General features: G+C 51.4%; 1 protein-coding gene across 5 annotated transcripts in view; it reads right to left on the bottom strand.

The window, feature by feature from the left end:
• The window catches only part of PRIMA1 (proline rich membrane anchor 1), a 68705-nt gene that overhangs the window by 15233 nt on the left and 34077 nt on the right, over positions 1 to 19395 (bottom strand). For 4 of the 5 annotated variants that reach the window (XR_011491777.1, XM_070477912.1, XM_020875994.2 and 1 more), the window contains exon 4: positions 2258 to 2387. Coding sequence is in view for 3 of the 5 variants with exons in the window: in XM_070477912.1 (XP_070334013.1) it covers positions 2258 to 2387 (130 nt within the window). In the remaining 2 variants the exon portion in view is untranslated. Of the gene's footprint in view, positions 1 to 1916; positions 1987 to 2257; positions 2388 to 19395 lie in introns of all 5 variants that reach the window. The other variant, XR_011491776.1, reaches the window with a different exon arrangement.

Genomic DNA, 19395 nt, shown 5'->3' with positions numbered 1-19395 from the left:
CGAAGAGTCTGACCCACTGAGTGACTGAACTAACTGACGGAACATCCCCCAAGGCCAGGGAGGCCGTTGTTTGGGAGGAGCCTGAGAACTGGAAATTGAGGGGTGGGGCCAGAGCTACCGTGTTGTAACCGCAGGGGATGTCAAACCGCGGCCTCAGGCCTCAACAATAACAACGTGGAGCTTCAGACCCCAACTCAACAAGGTGCCTGCTTGTTTGAAAGGCAAAGTGAGATGGTGGTGTTGTTCTGTCGCTCAGTCGTGGACTGCAGCACATCAGGCTTCCCTGTCCTTCACTATCTCCCAGAGTTTGCTCAAACCCATGTCCATTGAGTTGGTGATGCCATCCAATCATCTTATCCTCGGTCGTCCCCTTCTCCTCCTGCCTTCAATCTTTCCCAGCATCAGGGTCTTTTCAAATGAGTCACTTCTTCGCATCAGGTGGCCAAAGCACTGGAGCTTTAGCTTCAGCATCAGTCCTTTCAATAAACATTCGGGATTGATTTCCTTTAGGCTTGACTGGTTTGATCTCCCTGATGTCCAAGGGACTCTCAAGAGTCTTCTCCAACACCACAGTTCAAAAACATCAAAGCGAGATGGTAGTTAACAGAAATAACAGCAAGTGTTCAGTTCAGTTCAGTTCAGTCGCTCAGTCGTGTCCGACTCTTTGCGACCCCATGAATCGCAGCACGCCAGGCCTCCCTGTCATCACCAACTCCCGGAGTTTACTCAAACTCATTCCCATCGAGTTGGTGATGCTATCCAGCCATCTCATCCTCTGTCGTCCCCTTCTCCTCCTGCTCCCAATCCCTCCCAGCATCAGGGTCTTTTTCAATGAGTCAACTCTTCGCATGAGGTGACCAAAGTACTGGAGTTTCAGCTTCAGCATCAGTCCTTCCAATGAACACTCAGGACTGATCTCCTTTAGAATGGACTGGTTGGAGCTCCTTGCAGTCCAAGGGACTCTCAAGAGTCTTCTCCAACACCACAGTTCAAAAGCATCAATTCTTCGGCACTCAGCTTTCTTCACAGTCCAACTCTCACATCCATACATGACCACTGGAAAAACCATAGCCTTGACCAGGTGGACCTTTGTTGGCAAAGTAATGTCTCTGCTTTTTAATATGCTATCTAGGTTGGTCATGACTTTCCTTCCAAGTGTTACTGAAAGATAATATGCTGTTTGGGTCATTCATGACCCTTTGGGAGCACTCCTATTCATCCTTCAAAACCCAGCCTTGTTGTTGTTCAGTCACTATTTTGTCTCTGACTTTGGGACCCCATGAACTGCAGCATGCCAGGCTTCCCTGTCCTTCAGTATCTCCCGGAGTTTGCTCAAACTCATGTCCATTGACTTGGTGATGGTATCTAACCATCTCATCCTCTACCGCTGCCTTCTCCTCCTGCCCTCAATCTTTCCAGCATCAGTGTCTTTTTCCAGTGGGTCAGCTCTTCACATCAGTTGGCCAAAGCATTTACAGAAGACCTTCTCTGAGGCATCTCTACTTCTCCTTCTCCCAAGAGAACATTGCTCCCTTCTCTGTCATCCTTTTTCTATCTTTCACTATGGAAACAGTGAAAGCTGGTGAAGCTCTTGGTGAGCATGCACTTATACCAGGCACTGCTGAGTATACATATTGTGCAGACCATTCACAGAGGGCATCTCACCACTCCCTGGGGGCAAGATAATTATTCTTTATCCCCGTTTTACTGATAGGGAAACTGAGGGCCAGAAAGGTGATTTCCTCCTGGTCACACAGCTTGAACTGGAGTCTGAATTTCGATCAGATTCCAAAACCCAGTTCCGGCTCCAAACCAGCATGGTACCCCCTCCAGGGGATTCATCACCCGCCCTGCAAGAATTATTTCCATCCTCCCAGGCCTGGAGTGAGCCCCTGGCAGCGGGGCCTGCCACTTACAGGTAGAGTAGCTTTATCCTGCCTCCAGCCTGACGTATAATCAGTGCTCATCAAATGCTCGTAGAACCCCCTAAAATGATGGGGGGGATAATATCTGAGATCAACTTTAAAATACTTTAGCAAAGAAAAAGATACAAGGAACAGGAAACAGTAAATATTAGCCAAATCTTGATAACTGTTGAATCAGGGTGAAGGTAGGTGGGTGTTCTTTGTACATTCTTTCTGCTTCTTAAATGCTTAATGATTTTTATTATTAAAAAACAAAACCGAATGGAGGTGGGTGGAGGAGCCCTGAGCCCAGTTAGGGCCCCGTCTGGCTCCAGCGCTGGGTGAACACTCACCTCTTGATGGCTTTGTAGCAGATGATGACAAGCACAGTGAGAAATAGCAAGGAGGCACAGCATACCGCGATGACGATCACCAGCCCTGACCACCAGCTCTCCTCCGCAGGACACGAGGTAGCGTTGGGAGCTGAAAGAGACAGGAGCAGCCTGAGTGTCCCCTGGATGCGTGGGTCCGAGCCGGTGTCAGAGGCGAACCGTTACAGGTGACACCGAGGCTGGCCTCGCCACCATCCATCACCCAGATGAAGCCTCTCCAACCTGTCCTGCCGTCCCCACCCCCGCCCAGTGGCAGGTGACGTCATGGCTGGCCCCCAGCCAGGTGACGTGCTCTGAGCTGGGGTTAAGCACTGCACCCTGGGCCATCCATCCTTCCTGGGCATGAGCTCACTGACAGCAGGGTCGGGTTTAATTTCCCATGAAAAATAACAGAACATCTTCTCTCAGCGTGGGTATTAAATCTGCTTCCTCTGAAGGTGGGAGTGAGGAGTTGGGCTCAGAGCACACGGGTTGGGGGGGGGGGCAGGGAGGAGAGAAAGGGAGACCTGTCAACATCAGTTTCTTAAGCTGTTATTTTTTTTTGCAAGAGACAAGTTTTCTGTCTTCTTGGGTTTGGTCCCTGTGGTGGGTACCAGTAGCTGTCTCAGCCTGCACAGTGGCCGCAATTTGAAAAAAGTCATTGACAAAGCATATGACAGGGGTTGCTGCAGGGCCACCCTCGTTGTTACTCAGCCCATGGGGTCCTTGGGGAGAACTCGTCCTTGCCTTTGGCACAGGCTGGGTGAGGGGACCCACACACAGACAAAGCTCGCAACAAAGTCGGTTTGCTCTGCTCTGAGAAAAGCAGAGACATCATACAGCTTTACCCCAGAGGTTTTGGAAGACCTACACCCAACTGGAAAGAATTGCTTGGAATTGCAAAAGGAACGGGAGTGAGGGAAAGAGAAAAGGGGAGAGGGAGAGGGCGGAGGGACAAATAGATATATAGACACTACTAGTTCGGGACAGTCCTTCAACACATGTGAATATATGTAAAAGAATCAAAACTATGCCCTAGACTTGATAATAGGCACCATGAAGGGTGCAACAGTATGTGGGGAATAAGCGAATGATTTCCCAAAGGATACCATGGGTGGTTTCATTATTATATTATTACTGATGATATTGTTGTTTCAGTCATCAAGGTATAATTTACATATAGTGAAATGCACCCATCTGAACGGTACCATCTGATCAGTTCTGACAAATACATACACTAGAGTAAACCTCTGTCATGACCCACAATATCCTTATCACCCCAGAAAGCTTCCTTGTGCTTTAGTCTGTCCTGACCCCAGAAGCAACCACTGTTCTGCTTTCTAAAATCACAGATTAGATCTGCTTGTTCTTGAAACTCACATAAATGGAATCATGCAGTGCCTGGGTTTTGTTTTGTGTTTTTTTTGCTTCCTTTATTTAGCAGTGTTTTTGTGATTCACCCACAATGTTGGATATTTAAGTAGTTCCTTTCTTTTACAGCTGAACAGTATTCCATCATATGTGTATACCACAGTTTGTTTATCCTGTTCAACTGTTGATGAATACCTAAGCTGTTCGCAGGTTTTGACTTTTGTAAACAAAGTTGCTGTAAACATTCACAAATAGGGTATAGACATGCTTTCTTGGTATAGACTTGTTCACATTTCTCTTGGATAAATAACTAGAAGTGGGATCATAGGCCCTATGGTGTGTGTATGATTAGCTTCGTAAGGAACTGCTCTGTTGTTTTACCCAAGCCCTTGTACTCTTGTTCGGAACAAGGAAAGATGCAGAGAAAGGAGTAATTTTGTGGCTTTGTTGCAGCTGGATTAGGGGATCCGGGAAGCCTTTATGTGCTTCTCAGGGACCAGGTGCTAAAGCTCCATTAACGGAAACCAGGGTCACCAGAGGCGGAGCTGAGATCCTCACTGAGACCAAGCAGATATAGAAATGTTTCCTAAGAACTGACTGGGACGAGGATGTCACTGAGCCACATGACTCTGTCAGCCTGGGTAAAAACAGGCCTTTAGAAGCCCTAACACTGAAAAGATAGAAAGGGACTTCCCTGGTGGTCCAGTGGTTAAGAATCAGCCCTGGACTGCAGGGGAGGTGGGTTCCATCCCTGGTTGGGGAACTAAGATCCTACATGATGGGGTGCAGTTAAGCCCGCCAGCTGCAACTAGAGAAGTCTGTGCACCACAATGAAGAGCCCACATGCTTCAACTAAGACCCAACGCTGCCAGATAAGTAAATAATTAAAGAATATAGAATTCATAAGACAACCTGTAGAATGAGGGAGAGGTAATCCAAAAGGATTCCCATTTCCCCCGTAATGAACTTCTTCAGTGCTTTTTCTGTGAAATATCAAACGAAATCCTTCCCCCAAATTGTTCATCGTGGGGTATCCCTGGCTTGCCTGAGTCTCCCCAGAGGACTGGGTACAGATCTTGCCTGCAGCACTGGTTATAGCTAGAGAATCAGGAGAGCAGCCAGATACACAGGGTCCCAACCCCAAATGGTCTGCATTTTCACTGCAAAGGGGAGCAATTTTGGTTTTTGTCAGTTTTACCTTGGGCTGCGACACCTCTGGGCCGGTCTCCAGGGCCAGGCCTGCAGCCCGTGGGATGCTCACATCAGGGGCCCACAGTTTACCCAGCGTTGCCAAGGCTGGGGCATTTGTCTAGCAGAGAGTGGGTTCAGTGGGGACAGCACCCCTCCCCAGGAAGCACTTGGAAATCTTTGATGGCAAGGGTGGGAGGGGCTGTTTTTGATCACCCAACGGCTATGGATGTTAGCAACAATGAGCCAAACACTCCCACACTTGGTAGAACTGTCCCTCCAAAAGCCCACCAGGGCCCCTGTTGAGAAATTCCATCCACTGGAAACCGAAGGACAAGTTGATTCTAAACTTCATTTGGAATTAGATGCTAAATTTCAGAGTGCCTCTCTTGATGTTCTTTTCTTTGTATTCGATATTAATGAGGCGAGAATCTGCTTCTTGCTGACTTGTTTTCAAGCACAACTGATGCCGAAAGCAGGAAGCTTTGTTCGAGAAGGTCCTTCTGCAGAGAGTTCCTTGCTAATATTCAGCAGTGTGAATATTACTCACCGCTTACATGCGAGGAAGCCACCCTAGGCAAAAATACTACCAGATATGAAAAGAGGGAGGTGTTCTGTGAAACAGTCCAAGATATAAATCGTGGATTTTGCCAAGAAAACAGCTATTGTGTTCAAAGAATGCATCCTTATTTATCCCTGCTTGACTCATTCTTTTTATATTAGAGAAGATCAGGGGATGCTGGAGTCAGAGGAAGGCTGCGTGTGTGCGTGCTAAGTCGCTTCAATTGTGTCTGACTCTGTGCGACCCCATGGACTGTAGCCCGCCAGGCTCCTCTGTCCATGGGATTCTCCAGGCAAGAATACTGCAGTGGGTTGTCATGTCCTCCTCCAGGGGATCTTCCTGACCCAGGGATGGAACCCCTATCTCTTAATGTCTCCTGCATTGGCGGGCGGGTTCTTTACCACCAGCGCCACCTAAGAAGCCCGAGAGGAAGGCTAGGAGGGGTCACTTCAGAAAAGAAAATAAATACTGAGTGAGGCGCAGCATCAAACAGCTTTCGCAGGGGCCAGGATGAGGACACTGGATCTTTAGGCTGCAGGCCAGGTTCACCCCTGCCCAAACTTCTTTCCCACTGGGTGTGGCCTCTCCTGCTTTCCAGTCTGTCTAGACAAGACTCCTTACCCTGTGGGCAAGTGCATAGTCAAGAAAATAGAATCATGAAGGTTTTCATTCATTTGTTCATCCACCAAACATTTACTAACAAGCACCCTCTGTGCCTGGTAGCGTGCTGGGAGCTGGGAGTACAAGGATGAATTGGATGTCAACTGTGCCCTTCCCAGATCTTAACGCCAGCTGCCCAAAATCTGATCACCTCGCTTAAGGAGCCAGCAGTCTCCGAGAGAAGAGACCCAGAAGTGCTACTGTGCAAGGTCAAGGTCATTTGTGGCCAAGGAGAGGAAGCCACTTGGCGCCAGGGCTCAAGGGAGAGGGGTGAAGCCTTGTGAGAGGCAGGTGGTCAGACGGAGGAGGCTGAGGCCACCAGAGTGTGAATTCCCAGACATGAGGCTGCCAGAGCGCTGCCTCCTCTGTCACCCGCCTCGCTCTCAGCCAAGATTCAGCAAACAAGACAGAAAGGCAGGAGCTGTCATGATATCTCAGGGGTCACGACACCCTCTCTCCTGGAACTCAATGGGGCTTTGTCTGCTGCATTCATTAAACACTCCTGATGCCTGTAAAGATAATGAGGCTGGCATCAAGAGAGCGATTTAGAACGACATGGGCAGAGTTTCACTCTATCAATGGAGTTGCTGTCTTTTCAGTCAAGAAATGCATCATTAAAAGCTCATATTTGGGACTTCTGCTTCTGGCCAAGATGGGGTAACAAGGGCCAGACTTGGCACCATTATACCCCATCTGGGAAACATCTCAAAAATATACCAAAAATATAAAAATGGTTTTCCAAATAGTGGACATCAAGGTAACAAAAGGCAGATCCTTGAGAGACAAGAAACAAAGGAGGTGAGTTCCCTGGTGGCCTCGTGGGTAGGGTCCCAGTTTGTCCCTGCCATGGCCCGGGTTCAATCCCTGGTTGGGGAACTGAGATCCTGCAAGCCAAGTGGCACAGCCAAGAAAAGCTCTCCCCAAAACCCAAAAATCCGAAGGAGGTGAGCTCTATGGCTTCTCTAGCTTACTGCTGGGAGACAGGTCCCAAATATCAGTCCTGGAAGGGTGAGACCCTCCCCACCCCAGTCCAGCCCACTCAGAACATCAGGGAAGTTGGGCTGGGAGGGAGCAAGACAGATGAGAGTCCCCCAAGGGGACTTCCGGAAGAGCAGACGGAGCCAACAGCACACAAGTAATTCCGCCCACAGATAGATAATTACATGCTGGGGCGAGTGCTGGAAAAGAAATGGAGAAGAGGCCAAGATGCCCCCACAGGTGTCTGGAAAAGAAGCAGTTGGGAGGGGGTCGCTTCAGATGTCCCCATCTGATCACACATCACGGGCGCTGAGCAGACCAAGGAGATTCCTGTCGGGGTGGGTGGACCTGCCTGAAGTCTGGTGTCACGGGGGAACCGCATGATGTCCCCTGCGCTCAAGCGCCTCCCCTGTATCCCTCACCGGGGTGTTTCTGACTATCAAATGGGATGACGGAGACAGTGTTCTTGAGGGAACCAGGAGGAGCACCAGCATTTGCTGAGCACCACCCCTGAGGCTGCTTCTGCGGCCCCCTTCTGCAGTGGGGACACAGCCAGGGACCTGCTGGGGCTGGAACCCGGTGTGCCTGTGACAGCACTCACGGCGAACTCAGCACGTGTTTGCCTTCGACTTGGGACGGGCCACTTCCATATCGTCCTCAGCACTGGCTGTGCATTGGAGGTATCTGATTGAAAGGAAGGAATCAAGTGGGGCACGAATGAATCAAAGGAACAGCACATTAGGAGGAAACAACCTTAGTCCAGAAAGATATTTTTCTAGGATTTCTAGAAGGGAGTGAGAGCTGTGTTCTTCGTTTTAACCTGATGTCTCCATTGTGAGGTTGTGGTGGTTGTTCAGTTGTTCAGTTGTGTCTGACTCTGCAACCCCATGGATTGCAGCACGCCAGGCTTCCTTGTCCTTCAGCATCTGGGGTCTGCTTGAGCTCTTGTCCATTGAGTCGATGAAACCATTGTGAGATGGAGGCTGTGGTTTATCCGTGTCTCGGCCTCTGGACCCACACGTGGCCACCTGCAGAGGCCAGCCCCTTGCTCACCTGGCCCCCCATTTCTTGAGTGCAGCCTGAGTACCAGGCCCTGCTGGTAACACCACGGGCATGCAGGGCATCTTTAGATGTCTCTAACTTTCACAGTTTGGCGATTCATGGCCAGGCTGCCCGACTGATGCCCAGGAGCTGACCTTGGTCATGGCCAGGGGAGGAGGTGTGACTCTCACAGAGAGCTGCGACTCAGCTCCCAGCCCACCAGGCAGATCACAGCCGCTGAGGGCGGCTTGTGTAGGGTCCCCCGAGCCACAGAGACTCATCTCCTTCGAGGGGCTAAGGTCTGTGAAGCTGCTTCTTAAACCACAGTGGACACACTCAGCCTTTGCTGTGGAAACTGAAGTCAGCCTCACGACCAGCCTCACGACATGGCCAGGGACTTGCCAGCCTCAGGTGTCAGGGGCTGGGTGGACTTTGGGAGTAGATGCCAAGGGGGCCACACAGCGTCGATCCAAGGGACAGCCTCGGGGCACAGTTGGCCCTCAGGGTGGGTCGGCTCCCTCTTGGGTCCATGCTCTCCTGCTCACCCTTGTGGACCCTGTCCATCATGTCTCAGAATCTGCTGCAAGTTGATGGAGTGTCTGAAGAGCAATGAAGAGGATGTGTTCTCTCGTTCTGCCTCAGTCTGCTCACCTAAACACCCATTGGTTTTATCTGGTTCATGAAGACAGCAAGGGGTCCAGGAACTTTGCCAGTACACTTGTGTGATGGCAAAACCTGGTCCTCAGACCCTTCAGACAAAGGAGGACCTGAGGCAGGGGATGGGGGGCAGATCTGGGCCTCAGGCCCCCACAGCCCTGCTTCATGTGCTGCCCCCAAGGACCACGAAGGACCTGGGTTTGCAGTTCCTTCACGGTCTTTTCCCTTCACTGCCCCGGGGCCCCCAGCTCTCTGCTGGGCTGCTTGACACAGGCTGCAAGTCCACTGGGGGGAAGGAGGGCTCAGGGCGGGGCCCCCCTCATGCCCCGCCCCCACACAGAGCCCATTGTCTCTGGACACAAGGGACCAACTCAGGCCACTGCTCTCCATTCATGGGCACCCAGCCTCCGTGGGGAGGCCTGTGCCAGGGGCGTCCAGCCGCCCGCCTGGGCCAGCTCGGAGTGGGGCCCTCACTCGTTTCCTCCCCAAAGATGCCAGAGTGTGTGGCCCGGCTTTAAACCGCAGATACAGGCTCAGATCTTGGTGCTTTATACAAACCCCTGAAATGAGCCTCCACTTCAGCAGAGAAAGGACAAGTCTCCTTTGAGTCGGCCCACATGAAAATAGTGATCCTTTGCACCTCAATTCAGGGGGTCTTTCCCCCTGTCCTCTGCCAATGGCAATCTGGCTTTGGGTGCACCACAGAGAGCCCCTTTTTCACGTCTTCCTCATGCCTTCCCCAGACCCGAGGTTCTCAGAGCAGGAAGCCCCTGGTTGACCAGTAACAGCCAGCAGGTCTGAATTCCTGGCTCCTGGGGGAGCCTCCGCACCCCACCTTTTCCAGAACTCAGCGGCGCTCCCTCTCCACCCTGCAGGTTGGACGCTGCAGCCTGAACGTGGGTCCCGGCACCCAGTCCAGAGCAGGGAGGAGGTAGTGTTCTTGGGAAGCAGGGCTGTACTGGGGCTGCTTGGAATGGGGGGTCTCTCTCGTCCATCACCCTGCCCACCATCCTATTCCTGGTCTCCACTGCCTCCCAAATCTGGCCCAGGACCCCACTTCCTGCTCTCGCCAGCTGGGCTGTGGAGGCCACAGCTGAGCATTCCTGGCTTTTGTTCACTGTAGACTGAGATCACTGGTCTATGGAAACTCAGAAGGCCTTGGTCAGTTCTGGCCAGTGACGTGAGGGGGAACGTCTGCTGGGCGCTTCCACAACTGTCTCCTTGCTGTTCAAGGAGAGGCATGGAAACAGGCAGGCCTCTTTCCCTCGTGGACACTGCCATGTCCTCTTTACCCCCAAACAGAGCAGCTCTGGGGGTGCTGGGGTGCTGGGTGGATTACAGTGTAAAGTAGAGTGACCTTCACGGGTGACTTTTGGCCAAAGACTGGGATTTGGTGAAGGTGTTCATCACACCAGTACCTGAGGGAAGAGTCAGAGCAAAGGCCCTGAGGTCACTGCAGGCCTGGTGTGTCGTGGGCAAGGGGAGGACAAAAGGAAACGGTGGCTCAGGATTGAGGCTGTGAGAAGGGTTTGAGCTTTTACACTAAGAACGAGGTGCCCGGCGGGGCTGGAGAGAGGGTGATGAGGTCTGAGTTATGTGTCGACTCAATCACTCTGTGTTTAGACTATAGACTATGTGCGTTTGTATTGCATGTGTGTTTGTATGCGTGCGCACGCGTGTGTGTGTGTGATGGGGAGTGTGGGAAGCTGGGAGGATACTGCTGATAGCCCAGGAGAGAGCTGACAGTGACTCACAAGGGTGTCAGCTCTGGAGGTGGTGAGAAAAGGTAGATTCTGAGTATGTTTGGAAGGTAGAGTCCCTGAAAACGTGGATGTGGGTGTTAGAGACAGAGAAGAGTTAAGAACGACTTGAAGGATTTGAGGTTGAGCACGCAGAAGGATGGAGCTGCCATGGAAGGATGTGAAAAGCTGGGGCAGGAGGGGCTTGCTGGGTGTGGAGGTCGGGGGTGAAGTCTGAAATTCCCATCGCACACGCGAGGGAGAAGGCAACCCAGCAGTGGGATCTAGATTCTGGGTTGAGAAGCAAAAGCTCTGCTGAAGGAACGCACTTGGGGACTGTCAGCACAATCCCTGAGATGGCGTGAGATCGTCAGGTGAGAAAGCATGGATAGAGCAGTGCAGACAGTCTAGACCTGAGCCCCGAGGGGCCCCATGTGAAGAGGCCAAGGAGCAGACGAGGAGGCAGCCAAGGAGGCCGGGAGGAGAGGCCAGCAGGGGTACCAGCCAAGGCACGGTGGAGTCCTGTGGCCGAGTCAGGGAAGGACGTCGAGGAGGAGGGGATGGTCAGCGCCTCTGTGCCCATTGTGGCTGAAGGACAAGCGCCATGCATCTCAGAGCCGACTGCTGGATGGAGCAACATGGTGGTCACCGTTGACCATCATAGAGGTGGTTTTGCAGGAGCAGTGGAAGAGGCTTGACTGGGGCCATATTGGAGAGAATATGCCGAGAGGAAAGGGAAACAGCATGTGTGCACAGCTTGTTGGTGGAGTTTTGTTGCAAAAGGGAAGAACAACATGCAGCCATAGCTGGGGGGAGAAATGGTGGAAGGGAAGGATTCTAAGATGGGAGGTGGAGCGTTTGTGTGCTGGTGGGTGTGACCCAGGGGAGGGTCGGCCGAGCACAGGTGGGGATGCTGTGCCCTGGAGGAAAGGTAGGGGGAGGGAGGGGGTGGCTGACAGGTGGGAGTCGGTGGAAGCTGCCTTCAAACAGTGTCAGTCGTCTCAGCGAAGAGGGAGGCAGGTCAGCAGCTGAGAGAAGGATGAAGGACAGGCGATGGGTGTTCGAAGGGAGCAGAGAAGGTGTGATCTGGTTTTCTAGGAGGGCAGGTGAGTGACTTGCTGGGGAAGGGAGGAGCTTAAAGGACCAGGGATGTGAAATCGAGTCCAGTTCCAGGTTGGCCATTTTGCCCAGCTGCCGTCAGTTGCCGAGGGGAAGCCAGGTTTGCCCAGCATGTATGATGAAGTGAACGCAGGGTGAAGGGGTTGAGGGCACACCTGGGGGGTGAACTCAGGACCAGAGGCAGGAACTGAGACACAGAAAGTGATCACATGAAGGCGCCCAGCCTCACTTGGGTGGGTGCTGGAGCTAGGGTTTGAACCCAGACATCTGGCTCCAGGGTGGACCCGTAACTGCTACACAGATGAAAAACAAGTGAGTAAGCAAACCCAGAGGGAACAATGCCGCGTGTGGAAAGGAGAGATGAGTGTCACCTTGGGCTGTGGGGAAGCCTCTTTGAGGAGGTGGCATTTTGGCTGAGTCCTGCAAGGTTAAGGGGAGGGGATAGCCCCATAGAGAAGTCCTCTCTGGGTTGGCCTAGGTCACAATGGAAGGGACGGGGAACAGGCAGCTGGCGCGCCAAATCTGTTTCTCCACTGGTGCTTGGAGGGGTGAAGCCCTGGAGAGGGGCACCAGGCCCTTCCATCTGTGAGTCCCAGCCGGTTCCCCAAGCTCCATGGGACGTTCACTCCTCTGATTTATTTCCACCCGGCATCCCGGGCACAGAGCCCAGCATGGTGGCAGCGTGGCTGCTTATCATAAGATACACAGTTCTCAGGCTCGGCTCCTGAGGAGGGCACTAAATAAAACCTGATACATTATTAATAACTGTCTCCATCATTCCTGGGCCTAATTAGGAAAGGAAAATTATGAATTGGACTGAAGTCTCTACGGTGGGGGCGGCCTCGGCATTCCCCATGTCAGGGAGAGGTATAGGCGGAGGCCAGGCAGGAGCTGAGAACAGCCGGCCACTGCCTGGGACCATTCATCCTGCCTCTGGCGGTGGCTGCAGGACACATCTCCCCTTGTTCTTGGCCCAAACAGTCCTCTTTGTGAGGCTCCTGAAGGCCGGGACTTGTCCTCGGCAGCCCTGCTGACTTTCCGGAGCTGTAGCCCTCCCTTTGTCTGTGCCCTGCCCTGGGGACCCTCCCCAGATGTGTGAGGCTCAGTTCCCTCCCAGGGCTACAGATGTGCTGCCACCCAGAAGGGCCACATTTGCCAGTTTAGAATGGCAGAGTGCTGTCCAGAGGTGATGAGACAGTGCCATGGGTGAAATCTCTGGGGGACCACCTAAGCCCACCCTCATGGCCCCGACTCATCATTCAAGGGCAAATCCATTCACTCACTCAATACCTATCCACTAAGAGTCTATACTGTGCCAGGTGCTGGAGAGATGAAGGTCAGCTGTCAGGGACCCTGCCCTTGTGATCCAGTCTGCTGGAGAATGGACACTAACTCTGTAACCACCAGCTAAATGAATACTTGACTCCTGCCTCAGCGAGATAACTGTGCACGTGCCTTAGGTACAAACAGCAGAAAACTACAAAACAAAACAAAACAAAAAAGAATTCCCTGAACCCGAAGAGCCAGTATAGGTTGACTGGGAACAATGGGCTCATCCCTGTGAGCAGCTCATGACTTTGGGACAGGAACATGCTCCCAATGGTTTATGTTAAATGCCCAGCACCTAGTTGGTACTCAATACATGTTGGATCACTTTCTACCCTTTCAGAGGGTGCTTAGATGATGGAGTCTCATAACTTCCTGGTCAGGTAGAATCTGCTTGGTCCAAACAGCTGTAATAATTGTGAAGAGGGGCTCAGGATAAACTCAGACCACTGGTTGACCAACTCTGGTCCACAGGCCAAATCTGGCCCACCGCCTGCTTTTGTAAATAAAGTTTTATTGAAACACAGACAACGCCCATGTGTCTACATAATGTCATGGCTGCTTTCTTGCTGCATGGGCAGAGTTGAGTAGCTATAGCAGAAATTGTATGGCCCATGAAGCCTAAGCTATTACTCTGTGGCCTTTTACAGAACAAGTGTGTCCACCCCTCCCTAACTTCTGGCGCTCTTAGCCTGAGATTCTTAGACAAGCTTAGAAGATTGACCTGAGAGTCCCCTAAAGTGATACTCCCCAAATTTGCATTTTACCTGTAAACAGTCCACTCCTTCCATTCTATATTTTAGAAGGTCCCTTTACTCCAAATGTCACACCAGTGCCCTGGCGGGAGATGTCTAGACGTGGAACATGTGGCCTGTTCTGTCGGGGGGTTTAACAGTGACAGTCTTTTTTTCTTTTTAAATTAATTATTTATTTTGGGCTGTGCTGGGTCTTTGTTGCTGCACAGGCTTTTCTCTGGTTTCGGAGAGTGGGGACTACTCTCTAGTTGCGGTGTGCGGGCTTCTCATTGCAGTGGCTTCTCCTGTGGAAGAGAAGGGAGCACAGGCTCGGTAGTCGCGGCTCACGGGTTTAGTGGCTCCGTGGCATGTGGGATCATCCCGGACCAGGGATCAAACCTGCGTCCCCTGCACTGGCGGGTGGCTTCTTCCCATCTCAGCCACCAGGGGAGCCCAACAGTGACAGTCGTGACTTGGCCACACCACACCTGCTAAGTGCTCAGTTCCCGGGTGGGCACGACACTCCTTGGAAATTGATGGGGTGATCTACTGTGGTAATATGCCAAGTATCGTCCGGAGCCCTACTGCAGGGGCGGACAACCAAGGGCAGGGTTACCACCATACCACAGTTGATGGTTCTTCAATTCAGGTCTAGGGCCCGTGAGTAGAGGCAACGGGATTGGGGCAGAGTTAGGACTGACATCCCCAGGAGCTGCCTAAAGTGTCCCTCAGTGGAGTAGGCTGACTCCTAAGGCTGGGACAGCCGGCTACTTTGGCGTCAGGCACCAAGACACTTCTGGCTCCAGCTCTGAGGAAAGGCTTAGCCTCTCAGCGGTGGCACAGGCGGCTGTGTTTCATTCCTCCTCTGACAGTTCTAAGCACTCAAGAGAACCTCTGGCCCTTCCTCCTTCCCAAAGGCCCCTAGGGTACATCTCAGGGTTGTTTTTTTTTTTAAAGATTTTTTTTTTAATATGGACTACTTTTAAGGTCTTTATTGAATTTGTTACAATATCACTTCTGTTTTATGTTTTGGTATTTTGGCGCTGAAGCACATGGAATTTTAGCTCCCTGACCAGGGATTGAACCCCTGCATTAGAAGGTGAAGTCTTAACCACTGGACCACCAGGTAAATCCCTCAGGGTCTTTTTCTTTGTTGGGCATTTGGACATCAGATGTTGCAGCTGCCCCAGCCCAGGCTTGGCTGTGAAGGTATGTGAGGTAGGGTGGGAGCTGCTTCCTACCGGTGCTGGCGTGCAGGAAGTGGGCAGCTATCCTGACTTTCCTGGGCACATGCATTTTCTTTAGAAGACTGCTGGAATGGCAGACAGCCAGGGAATTTACTCCCCGGAAGCCCAGAGAGTCCTCAACCAGTGCCAGGTATGAGATGGGGCAATCCAGCCTTCACCACCGGCTGGGGACAACAGTGAGGCCTCACTAACCCTCACAGCCCCTGCAGGATCAGGCTCAGGCCTCCTGGACTCTCACTTGGCTTCGTCCCCCTCCTTGTCCCCCTCTCTTCCAGTTCCTTCTAGTCTCCCCTGGGAACACCTCCTTTAAGAACCTCTGTGACAACCTAGGGGGATGGGATGAGGTCGGAGTTGGGAGGGGACATGTGTATACCCATGGCGGCCTCACATCGAGGTATGGCAGAAAGTAACCCAAGACTGAGCGACTAATACACATTCACATACCACCCCCCCCATAATATTGTAAAGTAATTACCCACCAATTAAAATTTTTTTTAAAACAGAGAAAAAGACAATGCTATCAATAAATGAATGATTGCTCAGAAAGAAAAAAAAATGATGATGAGAACCTATTGTATAGCACAGGGAACTCTAGTCAATGCTCCATGGTGACCTAAACGGGAAGGGAATCTAAAAAAGAGGGGACACATGGATACATGGATTTCCTAGTGGTGCTAATGGCAAAGAACCTGCCTGCCAATGTGGGAGATGTTAAGAGACATGGGTTCAATCCTTGGATCAGGAAGATCCGCTGGAGGAGGGCATGACAACCCACTCCAGTATTCTTGCCTGTAGAATTCCATGGACAGAGGATGGGGGGGGCTACAGTCCATAGGGTCGCAAAGAGTTGGACACAACTGAAGCGACTTAGCATGCACACATGTATATGTCTAACTGATTCACTTTGATGTATAGCAGAAACTAACACAACAGTGTAAAGCAAATAAACTCCAATAAAAATTGAAAAAAAAAAAAGAATCCTTGTCTCTATACACACTGCTATATTTAAAATGGATGACCAACAAGGTCCTACTGTGTAGCACAGGGAACTCTGCCCAACTTCCCATGGCAGTCTGAATGGGAGGGGAGTCTGGGGGAGAATGGATACGTGTGTGTGTGTGTGTGTGCACGCGCGCTCAGTCGCTCAGTCGCGTCTGACTTTTTGCGACCCCACGAACTGTAGCCTGCCAGGCTCCTCTGTCCATAGGATTTTCCCAGGCAAGAATACTGGAGCAGGCTGCTGTTCCCTTCTCCAAGGGACCTTCCCAACCCAGGGATGGAACCTGCATTTCCTGGGACTCTTGGATTAGCAGGCAAATTCTTTACCACTGAGCTATCTGGGAAGTCCAGCATATATGTATCAGTCAGTTAGTTCAGTTGCTCAGTCGTGTCCACTCTCTGTGACCCCATGGACTGCAGCAAGCCAGGCCTCTCTGTCCGTCACCAACTCTCAGAGTTTACTCAAACTCATGTCCATTGAGTCAGTGATGCCATCCAACCATCTCATCCTCTGTTGTCCCCTTCTCCTCCTGCCTTCAGTCTTTCCCAGCATCAGAGTCTTTCAAATGAGTCAGCTCTTTGCATCAGGTGGCCAAAGTATTGGAGTTTCAGCTTCAGCATCAGTCCTTCCAATGAACATTCAGGACTGATCTCCTTTAGGATGGACTGGTTGGATCTCCTTGCAGTCCAAGCAATTCTCAAGAGTCTTCACCAACACCACAGTTCAAAAGCATCAATTCTTTGGCGCTCAGCTTTCTTCACAGTCCAACTCTCACATCCACACATGACCACTGGAAAAATCATAGTCTTGACTAGGCGGACCTTTGTTGGCAAAGTAATGTCTCTGCTTTTTATATATGTGTATGTATGGCTGACTGCCTTTGCTGTCCACTTGAAACTATCACAGCATTGTTATAAAACAAAAAGTTAAAAAAAAAAAAAGAATCCTTGACCTAGCTCTGAGGACAGGTTCCATGTCAAGAGCCCCAGACATAGGTCACCATGGTACTGAATGATCATGGTCTGCCTTTTAGGCATAACATAGATGAAATTACATCCCAAAGAAATTCATGTACACTTTCTATGTTCCTGATTATTCCTTCTCAGAACCCCCCTTTGCTAGTTCCAAGTCCTATTTTAAAGGTCCTAGTTGGGTTAATCTAAGGATGAATTTTGTCTAGGTCGCAACTTCAAAGGAACGGTGACACAGCTAGAAGAGATCACTGCTGCTCAGTTGGATTTTGTTTGAAAAGGAAGAAGCCTGCAGTGTCTGTGGCTTTGGGATAAAACCATAATATTAAGGAGAAAAGAAACTCATACAGATGGTCCATGGCTGAGCTCCGATAGAGAAGCCACTGGCCCCATGTGACTACTTTAGTTTAATTAAGTTAAAAATTTGATTCCTCACTTGTACTAGCCATGTTTTAAGTGCTCAGTAGCCACATGTAGTCAATGGCTACCATAGAGACAGCACAGAAACGGTTCATTCACACCATCGCAGGAACTGTGCTGGCTGGCACTGGTCCAGGGTGACGTGAGCTGAGATGTTCTACTTCCCTTTCCAAAAAGGCAGCCAAGAGTAGTTTTCATACCTCGTGGAAAACAAAATATGATAGCCCCATATATGGCGACAGTGCTATTTTCAAAGCATTCTTTTCTTCAGATTCTTTTATTTCATTCTCATTTCTCCTCCCCTGCAAATAGGGCAAGGCAGGACTTATGAGCACCATTTTACAGGTAAAGAGACTGAGGGTTCCTATGGACCAAAGATGCAACGTCACAGAGCTGCTGGTAGAGGGACAGAACTGGAGCTTCTGAGTTGTCAGGCTTCTGCTACCGCTGCTGGGTCCTGGAGAAGGAAATGGCAACCCGCTCCAGTATTCTTGCCTGGAGAATCCCATGGACAGAGGAGCCTGATGGGCTATAGTCCATGGAGTTGCAAAGAGTCAGATGCGACACTTAACACGTCATTGTCACCACTGCAGGGATGATGGGAGCAGTGGGGAGGCCCAACAAGTCAGCTCTCTGATGTAAGTGTGTTGGGGCACAGCCCAACACCCACGCTTGGCGGGCACCCTCAACAGCCACGTGACTTTGGGAGCGGAACACGTGACCGGAAGGGTGGTCACTATGTCTCTGAGATAATGAGGCAGAAGTCTTCCGAGTGGCTGTGCACGCCATGAGAAGCAGTTGTGCAGAGTTTCGCTGCTGGGGAAGGGGCCCAGGCCCACGAGAACCCCACCACCACACTCTTTGTAGAAAACTTCTATGACGCTGGCCTGTCTGAAGGGTGGGGCGCGCTGACACTGGGTGGAGGATCTCAAACATGGCAACTGGCTCCTGCCTGGGGATTCTGTTCTCTTTCTGAACAAGCAGCTCATTCTAAAGATCAAGGCCACATAACCTGAGGGGTTGCTTGGAAACCCCTGGAACTTTTGAAAGTCACTTCCTCAGTCTGGACTTCAAACACCCATGGAGCAGACGGGAGTGGTGACCTTGGTCTGGAGCAGGGTTCCTCAGCCTCGATACTACTGATACGTGGGGCTGGATCATTCTTGGCTGGGGGAGCTATCCCATGCATCGGACACGCCGGATGTCAGCCTTAACCCACTAGATACCACTAGCATCCCTCTCCCAACTGTGACCACCAAATGTTCCCTGGCAACAGAGTCTCCCAGTTGAAAATCAGGGGACTGGAAGGCCTCCAGGGCTCTTCCCTGGCTCCTCCACGTGGCGCAGACACGGATGCCTCCAGGGTGGGCAGAGCCAACAGTGCAGCCAGACCCGCCCCCCAGAGTGCACCACACCAATCCCAGCCGACGGAAGGAGTCAGACCTGATGCCCTCCCGGCTGGAACCTGAGATTCCAGGCCAATGGCCTCCACGATGACCCCCAGCTACTGAGAGGCTGTGTGGCGGAACTGCCCGTAATAGCGTCCAAGAAGAGGCGAAGGCATTATTTTCCAAAGCCTCCATGATTCTCTCTGCCAAGGCAGGAGACAATGTGCCTTTGCCACCCACAGTCCAGTTCATTCTAAATCGGAGAACAAGGAGCCCATTCTCTCTCGGGAGGAGCAGGGGCCAGGCCGACATCTCTTCCAGGAAACGGTGGCCTTTGGCCTTCTCTGGTTGCTGGCGAGGGAGACACAGAAACTGGGGAGCTGGGAACAGGCACTGCTCATATTGTCTTGTTTATCTTTAGTGAAAGAAGGGGACACAAACCAATGGATGTTTCTCTCTGACCCAGCAGGCTGAACTCTGTCATCTTTCCTGGGGAGGAGGCCCAATAATAGTGGTTCTTCTAAAAAGTCACCAGAGACCATCCCTTGCTTAGCTGGAGAGATGATACCACCCTCTTGCAAACAGCACTCCCTTGATGGTGGAAGGTCCAGTGGAGCGGGGTTTCTCTGTCCTATTCCAGGCAGAGCAACTCAATGTCCCAGTGCAGGAGACCAAGGCCCAGGATGCATTCAACCCCACAAGGTGAACGAGGAACAACT

This window comes from Odocoileus virginianus, chromosome 16 (assembly GCF_023699985.2).
Source record: "Odocoileus virginianus isolate 20LAN1187 ecotype Illinois chromosome 16, Ovbor_1.2, whole genome shotgun sequence".
NCBI classification, from domain to species: domain Eukaryota; kingdom Metazoa; phylum Chordata; class Mammalia; order Artiodactyla; family Cervidae; genus Odocoileus; species Odocoileus virginianus.
This window is presented reverse-complemented; position numbering and strand designations above follow the sequence as displayed.